Source organism: Pantherophis guttatus, chromosome 1 (genome assembly GCF_059756535.1).
Source record: "Pantherophis guttatus breed Tessera chromosome 1, ASM5975653v1, whole genome shotgun sequence".
Lineage (NCBI taxonomy): Eukaryota > Metazoa > Chordata > Lepidosauria > Squamata > Colubridae > Pantherophis > Pantherophis guttatus.
Window position 1 is genome coordinate 119,830,654 of NC_142063.1, and position 19,145 is coordinate 119,849,798.

The 19,145-nt window shown below is 39.7% G+C and overlaps 1 protein-coding gene across 2 annotated transcripts in view; it reads right to left on the reverse strand.

Moving 5' to 3' along the window:
* Window positions 1–19,145, reverse strand: part of SLC11A1 (solute carrier family 11 member 1) — a 74,185-nt gene that overhangs the window by 21,745 nt on the left and 33,295 nt on the right. The window contains exons 1-9 of one of the 2 annotated variants that reach the window (XM_087881667.1): window positions 15,826–16,043; window positions 15,009–15,130; window positions 13,526–13,648; window positions 12,981–13,100; window positions 10,617–10,723; window positions 9,345–9,415; window positions 8,253–8,320; window positions 6,939–7,094; window positions 562–720 (exon numbers count right to left, since the gene is read on the reverse strand). In XM_087881667.1, the coding sequence (XP_087737793.1) occupies window positions 562–720; window positions 6,939–7,094; window positions 8,253–8,320; window positions 9,345–9,415; window positions 10,617–10,723; window positions 12,981–13,100; window positions 13,526–13,648; window positions 15,009–15,130; window positions 15,826–15,838 (939 nt within the window). In that variant the 5' untranslated portion in view covers window positions 15,839–16,043. Of the gene's footprint in view, window positions 1–561; window positions 721–6,938; window positions 7,095–8,252; window positions 8,321–9,344; window positions 9,416–10,616; window positions 10,724–12,980; window positions 13,101–13,525; window positions 13,649–15,008; window positions 15,131–15,825; window positions 16,044–19,145 lie in introns of those variants that run through there. The other variant, XM_087881665.1, reaches the window with a different exon arrangement.

Consider the following 19,145-nt stretch of genomic DNA (forward strand, 5'->3'; position numbering starts at 1 on the left):
ATAGAAAAAGCATACAGAACAAGGTTTCTGGGATTATTCCCAACTGTTTTAGAATAGCTCCATTCTGGGTCACATGGAGACGGGGGGAGGAAGGGGAAGAAGAAGTGAGAGGGGGAGAGAGAGAGAGAGAGAGAGAGAGAGAGAGACGGAGGGAGGGAGAGAGAGAGAGAGAGGGAGGGGGAGGGAGAGAGAGAGAGAGGGAGAGAGAGAGAAAGAAATGGGTTTGCCACATTGTAGGCCACTGTCTAAGTTCCTCTCCCATGGGAATGCACTGGGTGATTTTCTTTCCTGGTTTAAAAAAAATTATCTATATCCCCCAGCTTAATCTGATTCTTTCCTAATTGGTTGATTGATTCATATCTATCTATATTTCACTTCTCCCTCCAAATTTGACCCTCTTTGGGATAGCTCTTAGGCTAATGGACAGACAGGATCCCCAAGTCCATTTCTATCATTTTCTCTCATGGTCAAAAGAATAAAAGGCTACACGTAGGGTAAAGAACTATAGATGTTAATGTCAGAGTTGGCTTTGAGGGAAGAAAACGTGGGCTGCTGACTTACCACTTCCTGGTTGCTGCGTTGAAAAAAAGCCTGGCCAAACACAGACATGACAAAGAGATTGATGAGGAAGGAAACAAAGAGTGCAATGGTGGATTCAATCAGAAAGTACATATTGGCTTCTTTCACCGCTTTCTGGTTGGCGCGGTCCACTTCTCGGGTCTGTCGGGAAAACAATGCAATAGTTTCTATGTATGCCACAGGATGTTCCAGTGGTCTTGCCCCCTCCCCATAGGACACAGGTTTTTAGGGCAGAGAGGACTGTCAGATATTGCCTGCATATGATGCACCAGAGACTAGAAGGGGTTAAGTCTTTACAGACATCACATGTGACTATATCAGCCAATGAACTTTCTTATTGGACTCTTACCTAGAAACCACTTGGATATCTTCCCCTTTTTTTTCTCTCTCTCTCATCTATCTCTCAGCGAGACAACACGTGAACTTCTCTCTCCTCTCAACATCTGAGTCATACAGTTAGGGTAAAAATGTAACAGGACACCCTGTTCATTATCGTATGCATGTATATATTTGTCAATAATAAAAACAACCTTTTGAACCTGAAGCTGTATTGACCAAATAACTTCCTCATAGAACCAAATGAGCACGACCGTCAATATATATCTGATAAGGACAGCTGCATTAACGACATGGGTGGTCTTTGGGCATTTCCACCCAGAGCTTTGGAGTCAAGTCATTTTGATGGTCAAACTGCATTGCCTTGGAGTAGCAGAGACAACTATCTTCCACCCTATCTTTCCCCAAATATCAAATTCTAAAGATTCTGTTTTCCAGTTGAAGGTGCCTGGGTGGTGACAGCTGTGACTGAAAAAATGGCATAATGCTGACTGGTAGCCATGTTGCCACTCTGCTCCTTCTCTCACTGTTCAAGGGTAGGGAGGAAGAGCTGGCTGGCTCAGCTTGAATTGTTGGAACCAATGCAAGACAACAGCCACGAGCTGTTCAGAGACAGGTTTGGAGGAAGATGGGAGTATTTAAAGCATTTGTGAGGGATAAAAGCTCCCAAAACTTGACAATATGTAGGAGGACAACTGAAATCGATCCAGCCATTTGAGAGTGTGGGTGAGGTCATCAATCAGACATCTCTAGAGATGGGTTCATGCTTCACAATAACCTCCGTTTAGAAGCCCCAACTCACTGTCCCAAACAGTGAGAAGTCAAGGACCAGGTTTAGCTAGGTTTTTATTCCAAATAAGTCATTCTAGTATTGACAAAAATCTACTGAGTTTAAGAATCTTGTTATATATTTGTGTGTGTGGCCTCAGGGCAGTGGTGAAATCCAATTTTTTTTACTACCGGTTCTGTGGGCATGGCTTGGTGGACGTGGTGTGGCTTGGTGGGCATGGCAGGGGAAGGATACTGCAAAATCTGCATTTCCACCCAACTCCAGGGGAAGGATACTGCAAAATCTCCATTCCCACCCCTGGGGCCAGCCAGAGGTGATATTTGCCGGTTCTCCGAACTGCTCAAAATTTCTGCTACAGGTTCTCCAGAACCTGTCAGAATCTGTTGGATTTCACCCCTGCCTCAGGGTTTAAGCCCTGGATTTCTTTCTCCTGACCTCATAAAAGATTTTGCAGCCTGTTTCTCAGGCTTCACTGTTAATGGCACTGTACTGTGTTTACACAATCATTTGGTTTATTCTCAGGCTTCTGGTTTCCTGCCTTGTCAGCTTCAGTCCTGGTACCTTCCATGAAGCTATCACATGCTTTGCTTTTCGCACAGCATGACATATAAATGGCTTTGGGCTATGTGCCACCATTAAGGCTTCTTCAGTAAAACATGCTTTAAAATAATATTGGCTGAGCATTACACAAACTGCTTTCACATATACTTATATCACGAATACCATTTTAAAATAATTTCTTAATATCTGGAAGATATGTATTGTTTTAGTGATAAAAGAATACAGTGATAATTAGACTTTGGAATTTGAATAATTATTTTAACTGAAAACACTGCAGTAATATGTCAGATTTACTATATTACTTTTCATTATAGTTTTGTTAATATTCTAGGTTTTAAAAAATAATTATAACTACACTAAGAAAGAATTTTTCAATGTAGAAAGCCAGGAAAAGGGAAAAGTTTCAAACAGGAATAAAATTTTGGAACAACTAGCTTAATGGTGGCTATTCTAACAAGAAAATATCTAGTTCAATTTACTGCATAATTTTAAAACTGATATCAACTTTTTATAATAATGACTTCTAAATATCTAAATCCATCCTAAGTTAATATGCAGACTAGTGGATTTCCAAAGGCATTTTTTTGCAACACCCTGATCAACATTAATTAGCACAGAAATGCTTTATGAAACTTTATTTCTAGTTATGCCACTGTGGGAAATGTATTAAAGTTGTAATTAGAGAATAACTTGGTCAGAATTGGCAAAAAAATTAAGTATGTCATCTGCAAATAGGTTTATTACACGATACTTCCTTTTTTAATATTAAGACTTTGAATATATCATATTCCACCTAATACTCTGTTGACTAGCACTGACCACATGTTCAAATCCAGATTGCTATGTAATAAGTCTGTGCATTTGATGAGGGACTTTAGTTGTGAGGGAAGCATCAATGTGGCTTCAAGCTATGAAGCAACTTCTCTGAATTTCATCAGTTATTTCAAAGTTCTCTCAAAGCTTCTTTGCATGCATAGCAAATCTCAGGACCTGGAAGCAAACACACTGAGTTTTCAAATAGACGTGCTTTGTATTTTTGCAGTGTGGATTCAGAGGGATGCTTGATTCATACATGAAGTGACTTGTCAACTGTTCTGTACAGGCTAATTACTTAAACCTTGTTTTGCCTATTGGATAGTAGAGCAGTAAATACTGGTTTGTTATGATGTAAATGTGCAACAGGAAAGTATACTGACACCTGTTGGGACTCTTATTAGATTAAAACAGTTTCTCAGCCTTGGCAAATTTAAGATGTGTAGACTTCAACTCCCAGAATTCCTCAGCTGATTATAGATATCTAGAAACCCAATTGGTTTCCGGTCAGAATTTTTTTTGTCTGCAAATATCCTTCTGCGTACCTAGGCTAGATTTGATTTAAAAAAAAATCTAGTCCAACGCCATCCATTCATGAAATCTACCCATTTTAAAATTAATTACATTAATAATCTTCAGTTTCTATTATTGTTTAATTAAGATATTCTGCATGTTTCTCAATTAATTTAATAATGTGTTTACGAATGCTTTAGTTAATGGTTTCAGCATTGCCTTATACACAGGCAATATTCTGACTTATACACAGAATAATATTTTATAAAAGTACTGTTATTTACTGTTTAATTTGCTTCCCATATAAATGCTTTCTAATAAGTTTTCATGTCATCCCTTCATTTTCAGCCTGAATGGTAACTTGAAAGTAATTTTGTATTCCCTTAGATATAATTATCTTTGGTCCAATTAATTAAAGATCCATTACTTAATAATTAAGAATCTGATTTTGATATAAGTGTAAAGGAATAGTAGAGCTCAGATTAAAATTATCTAATACGACATGGCACAATCAGAAATGGTTGCTCTTTCAAATGTACACTTGCTAATCAAATCAAAGTGCTATCTAGTCATAATTAAGTTTTATAGTTTAGTGCTGTATTATGTATAATATTTAACTGCTGAGTTACTCCTCCTGCAAACATTAGTCCTGATAAACTTTGAGCAACTCTGTTCATTTCTCTAGATATAACATGCAACGGAATGCTTTATCTACCTGTTCAGAATCTGCTGCCCATACAAATGTCAACTTTTATTTATTTATTTAAAATAAATGTTCAATTCAATCAAAGTCACTCTTCATGACTTACAGAAAAATTCAACAGCACCTAACAGAATTCAGAACCACAATACATAAACCAGACATCAATAATGAAATCCTTAAATGGCAGTCCAAATGAGAAAGGAGACCATCGTCCAAGCAGAGCCCTAGCTCTGCACAACTGCAAAGAGCTAGGTTTTGTCATTTTAACACATTGTACTTTTAAACCAGTTGTGCTTTTGAAATACAGGTAGTCTTTGACCTACAACCACAACTGAGCCCAATTTCTGTTGCTAAGCGAGACATTTGTGAAGTGAGTTTTGCCCCATTTTATGAATTTTCTTGCCACAGTTGTTATGTGAATCACTGCATTGTTAAGTTAATAACATGGTTATTAAGTGAATCTATCTTCCCCATTGACTTCGCTGGTCAGAAAGTCACAAAAGGTGATCACATGACCCCTGGACACTGCAACCGTCATAAATGTGAATGAGTTGCCAAGCAACTGAATTTTGATCACGTGACTATGGGGAAGCTGCAACAATCATAAGTATGAAAAATGGTCATAAGTCTTGTTTTTCAGTGCCGTTGTAACTTCAGTCACACAATGAATGGTTGTAAGTCAAGGACTGCCTGTAGTACTTTAAAGACATTTAGGCAAAAACAAAACGCAGAAGAAAACTGAAACAAAACTCAAGAGAAGACGACTATAAGATCTTAAATGGCACATCGCCTCTAGCCTATGTAGAGTGAGAGGGTTGGCTAGATGAAATTACAGGCAGTCCTCGACTTACTTACAGTTCACTTAGTGACCGTTCAAAGTTACAACGTCACTGAAAAAAGTGACTTATGACCATTTTTCGCACTTATAACCATTGCAGCATCCCCATAGTCACGTGATCAAAATTCAGACCTTTGGCAACTGGTTCATATTTATGACGGTTTCAGTGTCCCCGGATCGTGTGATCACCTTTTGTGAACTTCTAACAAACAAATTCAATTGGAAAGCCAGGTTCACTTAACAACTACATTGCTAATTTAACAACTGCAGTGATTCACTGAACAAATCTGGCAAGGTAAGTCGTAAAATGAGGTAAAATTCACTTAACAACTGTCTCGCTTAGCAACAGAAATTTTGGGCTCAGTTGTGGTCATAGGTTGAGGACTACCTGTATTGAGCAGTGGTACTTTATGTTCATTTTTACCAACGGCTATAGTTTAGGCATTTTACAATAAATATCAAATTCTTCCATCAGCGAATTATTTAGCTGGATCTGTACAACACATTAAGCTACATACCATGGTTTAAAAACAATAGTGGGTTAGTGTTAGGGTTACTTTGCAAATCCCAAAACAAGTCATGTGATTTAGCCCAAGATTTATCACCTTAAAATCTATCTTCAACCAAATTGTTTCCCTACCTACAGTAAGAAAAAAAAAATCCTTTCCTCTGCAGCATGAAGAAAAAAATCAAGTATGTATTTGGTTCTCTGTTAATTCATAACCCTTACAGGTAGTAGTCCTCATTTAGCAATCATAATTGGAAATGGCAACTTGGTCATTAAGCGAGGTGCTCACTAAGTGAAACCACAACTGTGCTTTCGATCTGACTTCAGCTTTCCTTTGCTTTTACAGGCCTGTGAACGCCATTAATACGAGGACTGGTTGCAAAGTTACTTTTTCATGATTGTCATAACTATGAGTGGTCATTAAACAAAGCAGTTCCTAAACCAGGACTAGTTGTGTTATCTTAAATCTTGAAACACTGCAAAATATGCCTATCCCATATCATGCTGATTAGGTTGGAGCAGTGGTGAAATGTAAAATTTGTTACTATCGGTTCTGTGGGCGTGGTTTGGTGGGGAGGGGGGGTTTAAAGTGATTGAGTGGGCGTGGCCAACTTTTTAAAAAAAACTTTGAAAACCATTTTTTCTACAACCTCTTCGGCTTTTTAAAATGCTTTTAAAAGCCTCTGACGATTAGGCAACTCAGCTGGGATCGTCAGAGGCTTTTAAAAGCATTTTTTCTACAACCTCAAAGAGGTTGTAGAAAAAATACTTAAAAAACAAAGCCTCTGATGATCGTGCGGCTCAGCTGAGCATGGGGGGGTGGGGTAGGGATTTTTGCTACCGGTTCCCTGAACCACCCACCGCCATCGCTACCAGATCGGGTGATCCGGTTCGAACCGGGAGCATTTCACCCCTGGGTTGGAGGTGCTAAAAACAAGGAATTTTACCTACAGAGAAAATACAGCGTCTATGCAAGACACATGGCCTAAATCTGGCCAGCAGGTGGCTATCCTGGTTTGCCTTGCTGGTGCTGCAAAATGCAGTCCCCTCCTCCCCCAACAAATATAACATAGATTGCAATAATCCTTTAGTACAAGATAGTATCTATTGACAATGGGGGCTATGTTTTATTCTCTTTGCCTTCTCACCCATTACAAGTGCATCACACTGCCATAAACTATCAGATACATACATGTATGAGTAACTTTGAAGGCATGGATAACATCTTCTTATCCAATACACAAGGAATTGTTGATCTATGCCCCAAAATAAAGTATCTACGTGTTAAGATACTGACCTTGACAAGGGAAGAATGTAAATAGATGTTATGGGGCATAATGATGGCTCCAACCAAACCCACAGCCTGCAGAAGCTGCTCGTGTCCACAGTTCTTGCAGTAAGGAATAAAAATCCCTTTCAGCACCTCTTTTTGATCAGGTTTTACAACCACGTACTGCAGAAAGAAGAAGGGAAAATTAGGCAATGCAGGGAAAGGCAAGGCACAGGATCACATCGCTTCCCACATTTCCTCTATAGAGTATGCATCTTCTGAATGCCAGACACTATAAAAAGGAAGATGGACTCACAAGAAACCTTGTTAACAGGTTAAGAGGAATTAGAGTTGGGAAAAACAGGTTAGATATTTACCAGAGGCTAGAGAAGAGATGTGAACCAAGAAGAGATGAGATTCCCCCCAATGCTGCTGTACTATGAAGCGAATTAAAATGTCAGTGTAGTTGCTTATCTTGATTTGTTTAAAAGATGCGAGAATGTGCTGCAACCTAATTCATTTGTGAATCCTGGTGGCAAAGCTGTATCTAAAGTAAGAAATTCTTAATACATGGAACAAACCACAAGCAATTATGTTCTGCCAATTTAGCTCCAAGTTGATTGACTATTGCTTTGATGCCAGAACACCCAGAAATCTTTTCTCCCCATTCAATTTCCTTCTGGCATTCATTGTCACCAGATGTGATCATGCGCATCTCCCTGGGTGTTTTTAAATAATAGACAAATTCATAGAGCACTGGTTATTTCAGGCTACTTGGAACTTCATCCTCTAAATAAAGAACTCCAAAATATCTTTAAAAATCAGTCACTGGGTACCAGGAGCGGGTTTCAAAACCCGTTGCTACCGGGTCGCTCGTGGGCGAGAGAGTGCTTGTGCACAATGCTTCTGCACATGTGCAGAAGTGTCTCAGCAGGTGGGCGGAGCCTCCCACCACAGCCAGTACCAGTTTGCCCGATCTGGGGTCAACCGGTAGCAACCCACCAATGCTGGGTACAAATAAGAAGGAAGAAACAGGGCACACATGAGTTTTCCTGACAGCATCTGATTGCCACAGTTGGCCACTGAATATTGGGCTAAAATAGTTTGATCAGATATTCCCACCCAATACTTTTCAGTCACCGGTCCATTCCCTAGATAATGATTCCATTCCTGGGGATTATTTTACAATAATACATGTGGGGTATCAGGTTGGAGAAGACCACTCTGCTGGATGCTTGAGAGAGTGGGAGGTGGCTTTTAGGTCCTAATCCTCAGACTGCTAGCCAGGCTAGGGAAGAGTGGTTGAAGTTCTCACATGTGGGCGGAGGGAGCATGTTTTACCTCATAGCCAAACGTTACTGCCATGATAGCAATGAGGAGGCCGAAAAAGGCTTCTAACTTCCTGAGACCTGACAGGGAAAGACAAAAGAGAAAGAGGTTTATTGTCCATAGGAGGCCTTGGGATTCTCAATTAGATTATTCTCAATCCGGTGCCTTCCTGAAGTACTTTGAGCAAAATTCTGAGAGCTCTCAGCAGGAAAGACTGCATTAATGGCTATTTCAAACAGTATTTAACATTTTACTTGGTGCTCCTTATTGTGCCATGTAAATAGGTGTTATTTTCATGAAATCACTCGGTATATTTATATATTTATAATACTTTGAGTGCTCCTTCCTGTTCTGGTATAGCCAAAGATTCTGGGCACAGAAACAAATGCAGATTTACAATACAGACTTACTTTCTGAAATAAAAGCTTTATTTGCTTACACCTACACCCACTGATGTCTACCTACCAACTTAAAGTTGGCTAGTCAGGTAAAGCTCGAGTTCCAGAAGAATCAAAGTGGAACGCCCACAATCAGAATGCCTTGTTTTGTGATGCAAAACACAACCAATACAACTTTCTATCAAGAATTGGCCAGTCTTAGTTTGGCCAATGTTTGTTTGGCCCTCTTTTCATGTTTTTTGTTTAGTTTTCCACTCGGAGCCACTGCCTCATCTGGGTCACATGAGCACCATCTATTTTGGAAGTGAGGGACTATATTCTATTTTGAGAACCATCTCTTGTGCCTTCAGAGAAAATTTCATTCTGGTACTGTACTGTAGGGTTAGAAACCTAAAACTACCTTGATAACCTTATACCTTGTATGGGTGAAATGTACTCTGACTTACATACATGCCCATTATACCTGCTGATACATAGCAAAAAAATCATTTTTTTGCAAATACATAGCAAAAAATCCCATAGCATTCATAACATGATAGCTACAAATCCTCTAATATACAGGCAATACACACTAGTGATATTACTTTTGGCATTACAACATATGAGTATATCATTAGTAAAACCATAACCAAACTCTCATAAACTTGAACAACTCACTAGATGACTCAACCATGTATACCTCCCTTTTCTCTGGCCTAGTATTTACCATATTTATCTAAGAAGAGGAAGAAGAAGGTGTCCACAATTGTGATCAAGACTCCACCCCACAAAGGGATACTGCAAAAAGAAAAGTAAAAATTTTATCATTTAAATAGAATTGCACAAATCTGACTATTTCTCAGAATGCTATGAAGACTCAGTGTTCTGCTATCGTAAACCCATGTCTGATTGAAATGGAAGCACCCATAAATCCAGGAGGGTTTGTGCTTTCTATACCAAGTTGAACTGAAACACTTTAGCCTCGTAGGATTCTTGTAATGGTACTGTTCATAGAGGGTAGCTAAGGGATAGATTAGGTGCATAGTTGTGACAACAAAACATTTCTTCAAGCGCTTTAAGTTTGCTAGTGTCTTTAATTCAAAGAATTATAGAAAATAGCTTTCTATTTCGGTTTTGTCTTTCCACAGGGGTCTTTTTTCTGGTTTATAATCGGCACTGGATCTGTAAGAATTGTGTCAATGCACTGCTGGCTCAGTTACGCTTATCTGCTTTTGGAGCAAAACTGGGTTTATTTTTTTTAACTTGAAAATGCTGCAGTTCTGCAGAGTTTATCAACTATCTGTTTTCCCATAGGTGCTTCCCATTTTCCTCTCGGCATTCACCACCAATGTCTTTCTCTCCTGACCCTGGCTTTAGAGACCAGGAGGCCATAACATCTCAAGATGGGTGAACGTGAAGTGCAAATCGGACTCCACTAGCTTTTGAGAAATTGGGAGCGCAATCAGAGATTGTCAGAACCTCTTCAAGTTTTAGATGGGAAACTTTTCCCATCTAAAGAGGTTAGAACCTGGGACTATGCTGTGCCACTGGGTTATAGCTCTTCCCCACCCCCAATAATCCTTTACAGTACTTTGCCTTAATCTCTGACGGCCATCAAATTGGAGAAGGCCGTTCTATATCCTGCAACTTTGAAGTGCAATATTCTTTGCTTCCATAATTGCATGTCTTGGCCAGTCTAAAATATATGATCAGGCAATATATGACAAAAGTTGCAGTGTCATGCATTGGCAATTCCTCACCCTGACCATTCTGCAGGAGGATATTTAAAATGGGGAGGAATTATTCTTGATGTGTAAAGAGCAGAGAAATGATAGCATTGGTTTCACCTTATATTCACTCCAATCTTTCCTGATTCTAGAAATCTGTAGGGACCCAATGGTACAGTCCAGGGTTTGGTAGTTCTGTAGCATTCACAGCATTTGTCTCTGGAACCTGCCCATTGCTTTATCTTGGGCCTATAGAAAATCAGGGATCTTACCGTCCAGCTGAAAGGAGGTTGAAAGCAATTGCTGTTCCAATCACTTCCTGCATATCAGAGCCAATTATAGCAATTTCGATCATAATCCAGAGCAGCACACGTGGGACCTATAGTGGAAAGGACAACAGCTGGGCTGTTAGCAGATACAGAGGAAAAGTTAATGCCTTTAAGATGTCTCAATGCCTCTTCCTAATTTTGGCTCTAACATATTAGGAACTCAGTGATCATCATTCACACATGACACTAATCTAGGGATGGGATATAGTTGCAGTGACCATGTGTATTATAAAGAACAGTCCTTTATTTCAGAGAGCTGTCCTTTTGATTTATTCTTCAAAAACTCACTTCTGTCCTATACTTTATTTCATATAACTTTTACTATACAATTGGTACCAGCTAACACAAAAGTATTTCACATTCATGTGAAAAATATGGAAAATTGAATTGCTCTTTAAAAATAAATTTACATATATTGTTTGATGTTATAGATTTTTATTAAAAGGTGTCTTTGTAAAGTTTGTCTTAGTTTTGCTCTTGAATTTTCCTTTGTAAACAAGAAAATGTTTTTAATCCTTATGAACCTCTTTCATATTTGCCCGTTTTTCAGGTTTGTCCTTTATTTTTTTCCCCAAGAAAAAATGGTTCACTCTAGCTATATTTAAAGATCAGGAGCTGATCACCTGACCTTCTGAGCTGTAGGAGGCCCATTGTGATAACTAGGCATTACTTGAAAGTTTGTGTCCAAGTACTTTTGGCTCATTTTTTACTTTGCTTGTGTGTGTTGCATGTTAAAAGTAGGCATGTGAGTGGGAAGCCTCCCACGGGTCCCATCCTACTGTAAAATCAGAGAAAATGCCATACTATTCTTAGACACGTTTAGCATACTTTCAGAAGATCACTACATGTAGATATATGCTCAGAAATAGCCTGAGAGGGGTTGGAACAGAAGACATCTAAGGTCCCTTTTCAACTCTGCTGTTCTGTTCTGTTCTGTTCTGTTCTGTTCTGTTCTATTCTATTCTATTCTATTCTATTCTATTCTATTCTATTCTATTCTATTCTATTCTATGGTGTAAAGCATCTCCATGCAGGCCTATTACTTGGGCCAATTTAAAGGTGCAAAGCAAAATCATCACGAGGGGTGACCTAAATCATCTCCAACTGCCCACTGCCGGTTAAAGAGACTGTGGTTGCTTTTCTTCTTGGCTGCTGATGCTGCTGGGGGGGGGGGGGAAACGCAGCCAAAGGAATCCACCAATTGCTGCCCTTAAATTATCCCATGTTAAAGCTGAAAAGAACAGCTCTATTCATTGACCTTCTTAAATGAAGCATAAAACAGCTAGGTTGTGGGAGCAGTGCTGATGATGTTGGCGTCCTTCTTGGCCAACTCAAAGCCTGGAGGAATCCACACTATTGCAGCAATAAAGGAAGAGTCATAGAATTAGTTTGTCATCTGTAATCATGCCTGAGCAGCTCAGATCTGGCAACAGTTGTCCAGAACTTAGTCACCTCCCTTCTTAGCAATTACAGTATTCTTTGGAAAAAAGTAAAAATGTCTGGAGCTGGAAATTAGTGCAAAAAAAAAAAAAAAAGCAGATAGGCTGATACAAAACATAACACAACAACAACAATAACAAAAAGGGCCCAGAGATTACAGGATGCCAATGGACAAAGATCTGAGCAATTACCAGTTATTTTCTAAGTGCAGGGTGTTAATTCTGAAGCCTTAAACCGTTAAGGCCTGATCATCTGAGGAAACAACTCTCAATACAACCTGTAGTAAATACCCTTCTGAAAATGATCCTGTTCTCAGATGGGGGAGAAACTTTTCCCCCCCATCATTCTCAACTATGACTTGCATTTCCTTGGAAGCTGCATTTGAATCCCACTTCCTCTGCTTTTTAGAAAAGGGCCGACATCTTTACAAGATTAACAGTGAATGATTTTGTTACTTTTTTTAAAATGTGAATCTTCTTTAGAACATGTATTTACTGAGCATGTTTTCAAACAGAAAGGCAATATATAAATCAAGTAAATTTTTAAAATGATGTTGTTTGTAAATCATGATTTATATATTAATATTTTGCATAAAACAAGCAATAAACCATGATCACCAACAACCGTGGTTTAGTCTGGCAAAAACATGAAATCGAATCATGCTTTGTTTTACTCATGGTATATTGTGTAAACCACAATTATTTGGTTCATACAACGATCAAAGTAATTGTGGATCAAGTGCAAAGCCAGAGAAAGAAAGGCAGATGGAGGTCAATTTAGTTCTATTTGCAATTACCACTGTGCCACTGCATAAACCAAAATTTGGAGCCAATGTTGCCTTATTGACTGCTATATATTCATACTCACCTTGGGATAGTAGTGATAACATATCTCTCCTAAGTCCTTCCCTGTAACTACCCCAAGCCGGATAGCCAGCCTTTGGCAGAGCAGGCCCAAAATTGTACTCCAAAGCAGGACCCAGAGCAGCTGTGTAGGGAGCAAAGGCACATGATAACCGAGCACATAGCAGATTCTGTATCAATACAATAATGACTAAACAGGACTGAGACCCACATAGCTTTAGGATATTGGGAGAGAATCTCAGAAACACATGTCCATACTGAGTCCACCCAGAGCAACTTTTGATGAGATGGGCAGCTGTACAAGTATGATAAACAAATAAATAAAAACAGGATGGAGAGTAGAATGAATGGGGACATCTTTGTAAAGTCCCTGTGAATCTAGAGGCTGAGAAGTATGGAAGTATGCAGGAATTCTTCTGTTTCAAGCCTTGGGATGGTCTTTAATAATTGGGAAAGTTGAATAAGAATGTGTATTTGAATTAATTTCAAAGTAAGTCACTGCAGGCTATTTGTTTGGTTGGCGTCTCCTCCATTTCCTCACATACTCACTTGGAAGCCAGCGACAGCACCACATTGTAAGTCTGACTCAATATTTCCTGGATCCAGGTAGGCAATACTCATGAGGAATCCTGGCCCGGTGAAAGCCCAAAGCTTTCTGAAACTGAAACCGTACTGGAGAACAAAGATATGGAAAATTTAACTGAAGAGCTAGAGAAGAAAAGTCATAGTAACGTTATCATACTTGGATAGCTTATTCTGCTGGATCAGGCCTACAAGACCACTCTTCTTGTCAACCAACTAGAGTATCCTTAGAAAAACCTGACATAAGACATACCACTTTGATGATCCCAATTAAAGAATTTGCTCCTCTTCTCATGCAGATCAATGCTATTTATGTGTGTGTGTGTGTGTGTGTGTGTGTGTGTGTGCCTGAGGGCATATATATCCATCTGTCTATCTGTATGCATGTATCCTGCTTCTAAATTGCTCTTAGATTTTTGGGGGGGCCAAGGGTGGGCAGCTGTGATTTGGAAGCTGTACATGGTCTTGGCCACAACAGCATGGCCCATGAAGAGTCAACATCTCATACTGGCCAGCATAATCAACAGGCTGGCGGGAAAGGAAATTGCAAGGCTCCTGCCAACCAGATGCTTCCATAGTGACATCAGAAGCAAGGGAGGGGAGTGGGGGGACTGAGAAATTGGCAGAAGGGGTAAGGCAGGGATCTATTCCCTCCAGGGAGCAGCTGCCTGCCCTGCAAAACTATCTTTACAGCATTTTTTTTTTCCTGAAGCAGCATCCGAGCCAAAAATTGATTGGCTCCACCTGAAAAGACCAACAACTCAGGGACACAGCCTTGATCTTGGATTGGTTCAAGTTCAACCCTTGCAAATGAAAATCGCTTTGGCCCTTTATGCCATGATCTGTTTACATCTCCTATGATTTCCAATAAGCTCTCTATTTCCCCGTGTTTCAAACAAAGCCTATCTTTTCCTGGTTCCTCACAAGCCAGATATTATGTTAATTCTATGTAAAAAAATTCAGTTGCAGTTCAACTCCATTCCTGCGGAATGTGCACATATCCATGGGATTTCCTTAACAATAGTATGGAAGGAATTTGCCATGGCTTTTCATAGAATCATAGGATTGGAAGTAACCTCACAGATCTTCTATTCCAACCTCCTGCCAAAGGCAGGAGTACCATGTCAGACAAATGGTTGTCCAACCTTCTCTTGAAAGCCCCAAGCAATAGGGCATCCAAAACTCTGGGAAGCAAGTTGTTCCATTGCTTAAAACATGCAGTCCTTCATTTAACAATCATTTGAAATTACAACATCACTGAAAAAGTGACTTAGGACCCGGTCCTCGCACTTATAACTGTTGAAGCATCCCCACAGTCATGTAGTTCATTAACATACGGTGTGAGCCCAGTTATGCTGTGGTGGAGCTGATCATTCCAAAAGGGCTTTTCAATCAAGAGTAAAACCCCCAGGACAACAATCAACGTGGAAACTCGTAGCCAAAGGCTTACCCCACCAACATCTGGAATAGCGATCCTCTCATCCAAGTAGGTTTGATCCTGGCCCTCCTGGTGATCCTGTGGCTTTGGTGACTCGGTAGCACCATACTGAGTTTTCCTTCTAATTTTGTTCCCTAGGAAAGTTCAAAAGCAAAGAGAGATCAATAGAAAGAAGCACAAATGAATGGAATCCTAAAAAATATTATGTACTGTAACGATTGAAGCCTATGGAGATTCTCAGACATCTAGGTCACGGTTGTCCCAAAGTTGCTTTTTTCCAAAAAAGCAACTGGACTTGGTTTTTCCTTGAAGATGTTTCGCTTCTCATCCAAGACGCTTCTTCAATTCTGACTGTTGTTTGGAATAATGACTGAAGCAATATCATTATGATTTCTGCTACAATCACAGTGCCTAGCGTTTTCTTGTAGTACGAACATTCCTTCCGTCCCCAGTTTTGAGCTCTTCTATGGGAACACTTTTGATACAAGATGCAACATCAATACCTTGCAACTATTTAAAATCTCGACAGCAGCAGTAGCTAGTAATGGAAGGAATGGGGAAATTCACATGTTGTTAAACAAACACCCTCTGGATCAAAACAAAAGTACACCAACCTCTTTTCCTAAACTCAGCAGAACTTGAAAAACAGAACTAACTGCGTAGTAAAAGGTATGCCTCTAGGCAGCTTTAGAATGGCTTCCAGGAAAATGTGAAATATTTTGTCAACGCATACTTCATCTTGAGAAAAAAGATGAAATATGTTCAACAAATGTAAATGCATCTTTACATCAGTTCTGAGCTTATTAAAGAAAGAATATCCATCCCTTACCCTGTTCCTGCATATCTCTTCGCACTTAGTTCGTCCACAGTCCAAGTAACTTTAACAACCATCTGATTTATAAGCAAAATGTCTTTTTGATGAGTCTCATAGTCTGGAAAAACCCGCTTGGTAAGTCCATGCTGATTCCGCCTAACCAGTGAAATCTTGTTTGCATATTCAGCTTGGGATAGACACCAGCAGTTCATTGCAAGATCTGAAAATATTCTGACCACAAAGGGGATGATGTGAAACTCGTATGCTGGATATCTGCATAAAGTTTGTTCCATTGCTTACAGATGTTCTGAGCCAGCCATCAAGAGACATATTTAAAATAACTATGTGGGATCTTCTGTGTTTCAAAGGATGTAATAATGTATTGGTAAATGAGTCAGATAAAGAAATGTTATTTATTTATTTGCAGATACAAGCAAATTATTCTTAAGGAAACTTGGGCACATAATTTTTTCTACTTCCAAAAATTACAGAACCTATTTTCCAGCATTCTATCTCTTCATTGTACTTTTCCTTATATTTAAAGATACTTCTTTTGTTAAATAACTTTTGGAGATTAAAAACATGGATACTTTGGAGATTAAAAACACTTATATTTTCACTTACCTAAAGAAAACCATCTGATGCCAAAAAATAAATAGCAATGGGCTCTTATGTATTCGATTTATGAAGCGCAAGGTGTGAATTCTTAGTTTAGTATAGCTCTGTGTTAGTATAGTCTACCAAATAAAAATAATCCTAGGAAGTATGACCAAGACATACATGCATGCCAGTGGTGGGTTTCAAAATTTTTTACTACCAATTCTGTGGGTGTGGCGTGGTGGGCGTGGTATGAGTTGGTGGGCGTGGCTTGGTGGGCATGGCAGGGGAAGGATACAGTAAAATCTCCATTCCCACCCCACCCCAGGGGAAGGTTACTGCAAAATCCCCATTTCCTCCCGATCAGCTGGGACTTGGGAGGCAGAGAATAGATGGGGGCGGGGCCAGTCAGAATTCTTACTACTGGTTCTCCGAACTACTCAAAATTTCCGCTACCGGTTCTCCAGAACTGGTCAGAACCTGCTGAAACCCACCTCTGATGCATGCATATTCTTTGTGCCAGACTTCTTTTAAGGGAACCATTATATTAATCAGGTTTTACAGCACACCTTAGCACAAAGCTCAAGGTGAACTCAATTAAAAATGAGACTGTTACCCATGAACTGTTAAGCAACATAATGAATAATTAAACCAAGATAAGTGCAATATAGCAGATAAAACAATTTCAAAATGAGGACAATTATTTTTGTCCACCTCCCACCTACATGTTGTAGCATGACCAAGTATATCACCTTATGCTCTCTCTACATAAAGTTCTTCCTGGTATTTGCTGTTTTATATTTGCTATACTAATCTGGTACACTGGCAATAATTTTCCAGGCTTCTCCCTTCAAAGACTAGTGGTTTTTAAGAACCAAGCTTTCTTTCTGTCTGCGTGCAAATGCATGCATACACACAACAGTGGTGGGGTTCAAAGTTTTTTACTACTGGTTCTGTGGGTGTGGCTTGGTGGGTGTGGCATGGCTTCGTGAGCATGGCAGGGGAAGGATACTGTAAAATCTCCATTCCCACCCCACTCCAGGAGAAGGATACTGTAAAATCTCCATTCCCTCCCCAATCCAGGGGAAGGTTACTGCAAAATCCCCATTTCCTCCCAATCAGCTGGGACTCGGGAGGCAGAGAATAGATGGGGCGGGGCCAGTCAGAGGTGGTATTTACCGGTTCTCCAAACTACTCAAAATTTCCGCTACTGGTTCTCCAGAACTGGTCAGAACCTGCTGAATACCACCTCTGATGCACACCCACACATCCAGGATGAACGGGAGGAATATTTCATAAACTGGCTGCCAACCCGCACAAAGGTGGATGGATAGGAACAATTAAGACTTAATTGCTTTTCTCTTGGGAAGGAGATGGTTAATTCACAAAGTTTGGAAGTTGTGTGCATAGTACCTTGAATGATTAATTGGTTTGGAGCAGAAAGAAAGAGCATTGATTGGCTGGTATTCTTTGCATCCAAAACAAACTGTCACGCTACACTTAAAATCTATGCTGGAAAGGTTTCAATTTTGGTGAGATTCAGCATCTTACAGAATACAAGTAGTCTACTTCCCTAGTGGCTACCTTATTTAAAAAAAAAAAGCCCATCTATTGTGTTTCACATTTGGTGAGGCTTCAATATCTGTAATTGTTGGAAGACGGTACAGAGGCATTGTGAGGCAGTGGTTAAGTTACTGGTCTAGGACAGAGTTCAAGTCCAATTTCAGCTGCAGAAACCCTGAGTCATTTTTTCCTGGTCAACCCAACTTTCCTCTCAAGGCTGCTATGGTGAAAATTGATGGAATGAATGTAATATATATGTCCTCAAGACCCCGAGGAAAGGCAGAATATCAATCTAGAAAAAATAATATGAATGCTTGGGCTGCGTCATATCAGCAGGTAGAATTATACCTCTGGATGCTGGAGTGGACTATTCTAAACAGGCTTGATTCTGGGAGAAGGAAGGCAGATTTGCTTGATGGGAAATAAAAATCAAGTTACATTCAGATTGGTCTAGAGCAGGTGTGTTCAATCCATGGACCATGAGCTACATGAGGCTCTGGACAACTAGAAATGCAGCCCACAAGATCATAAACTTTTAACATTATTTTGTGATTTTATATTCATTAACTATACTATATATTTTGTATATAGGAATTGTCCAAGACAATTCCTATTTACTCCGTGTGGCCCAGGTTGGACAACCATGCTTTAGAGCAGGGATATTAAACCAGTGCTAAAATTCAAAAATTTTCTCTACCAGTTCTGTGGGCATGGCTTGGTGGGTGTGGCTTGGTGGTCATGTGACTGGGTGGATGTGGCTTGGTGGACATGTGACTGGGTGGGTGTGGCTTGGTGGTCATGTGACTGGGAAAACCAACTATAACATTTTACACAAAAATGACACAAAAGCTACACAACTGACTCACACACAATGCAAAAGCTGCTGGACTCCACACAAAATGGCCCCTGCAACAAGCAGGAACCTCACAGAGTCACAGAAAGCTCAAAAATAAACTATCACACTTTACACAAAAATAACACAAAAGCTACACAACTGACTCACACACAATGCAAAAGCAGTTGGACTTCACACAAAATGGTCCCTGCAACAAGCAGGAACATCACAGAGTCATAGCTCAAAAACAAACTATCACACTTTACCCAAAAATACCGGTTCGGGCAATAGGTAGTAAAAAAATGCTTTAAAAAGTAAAAAAGAAGTTCCGAAGATCCCG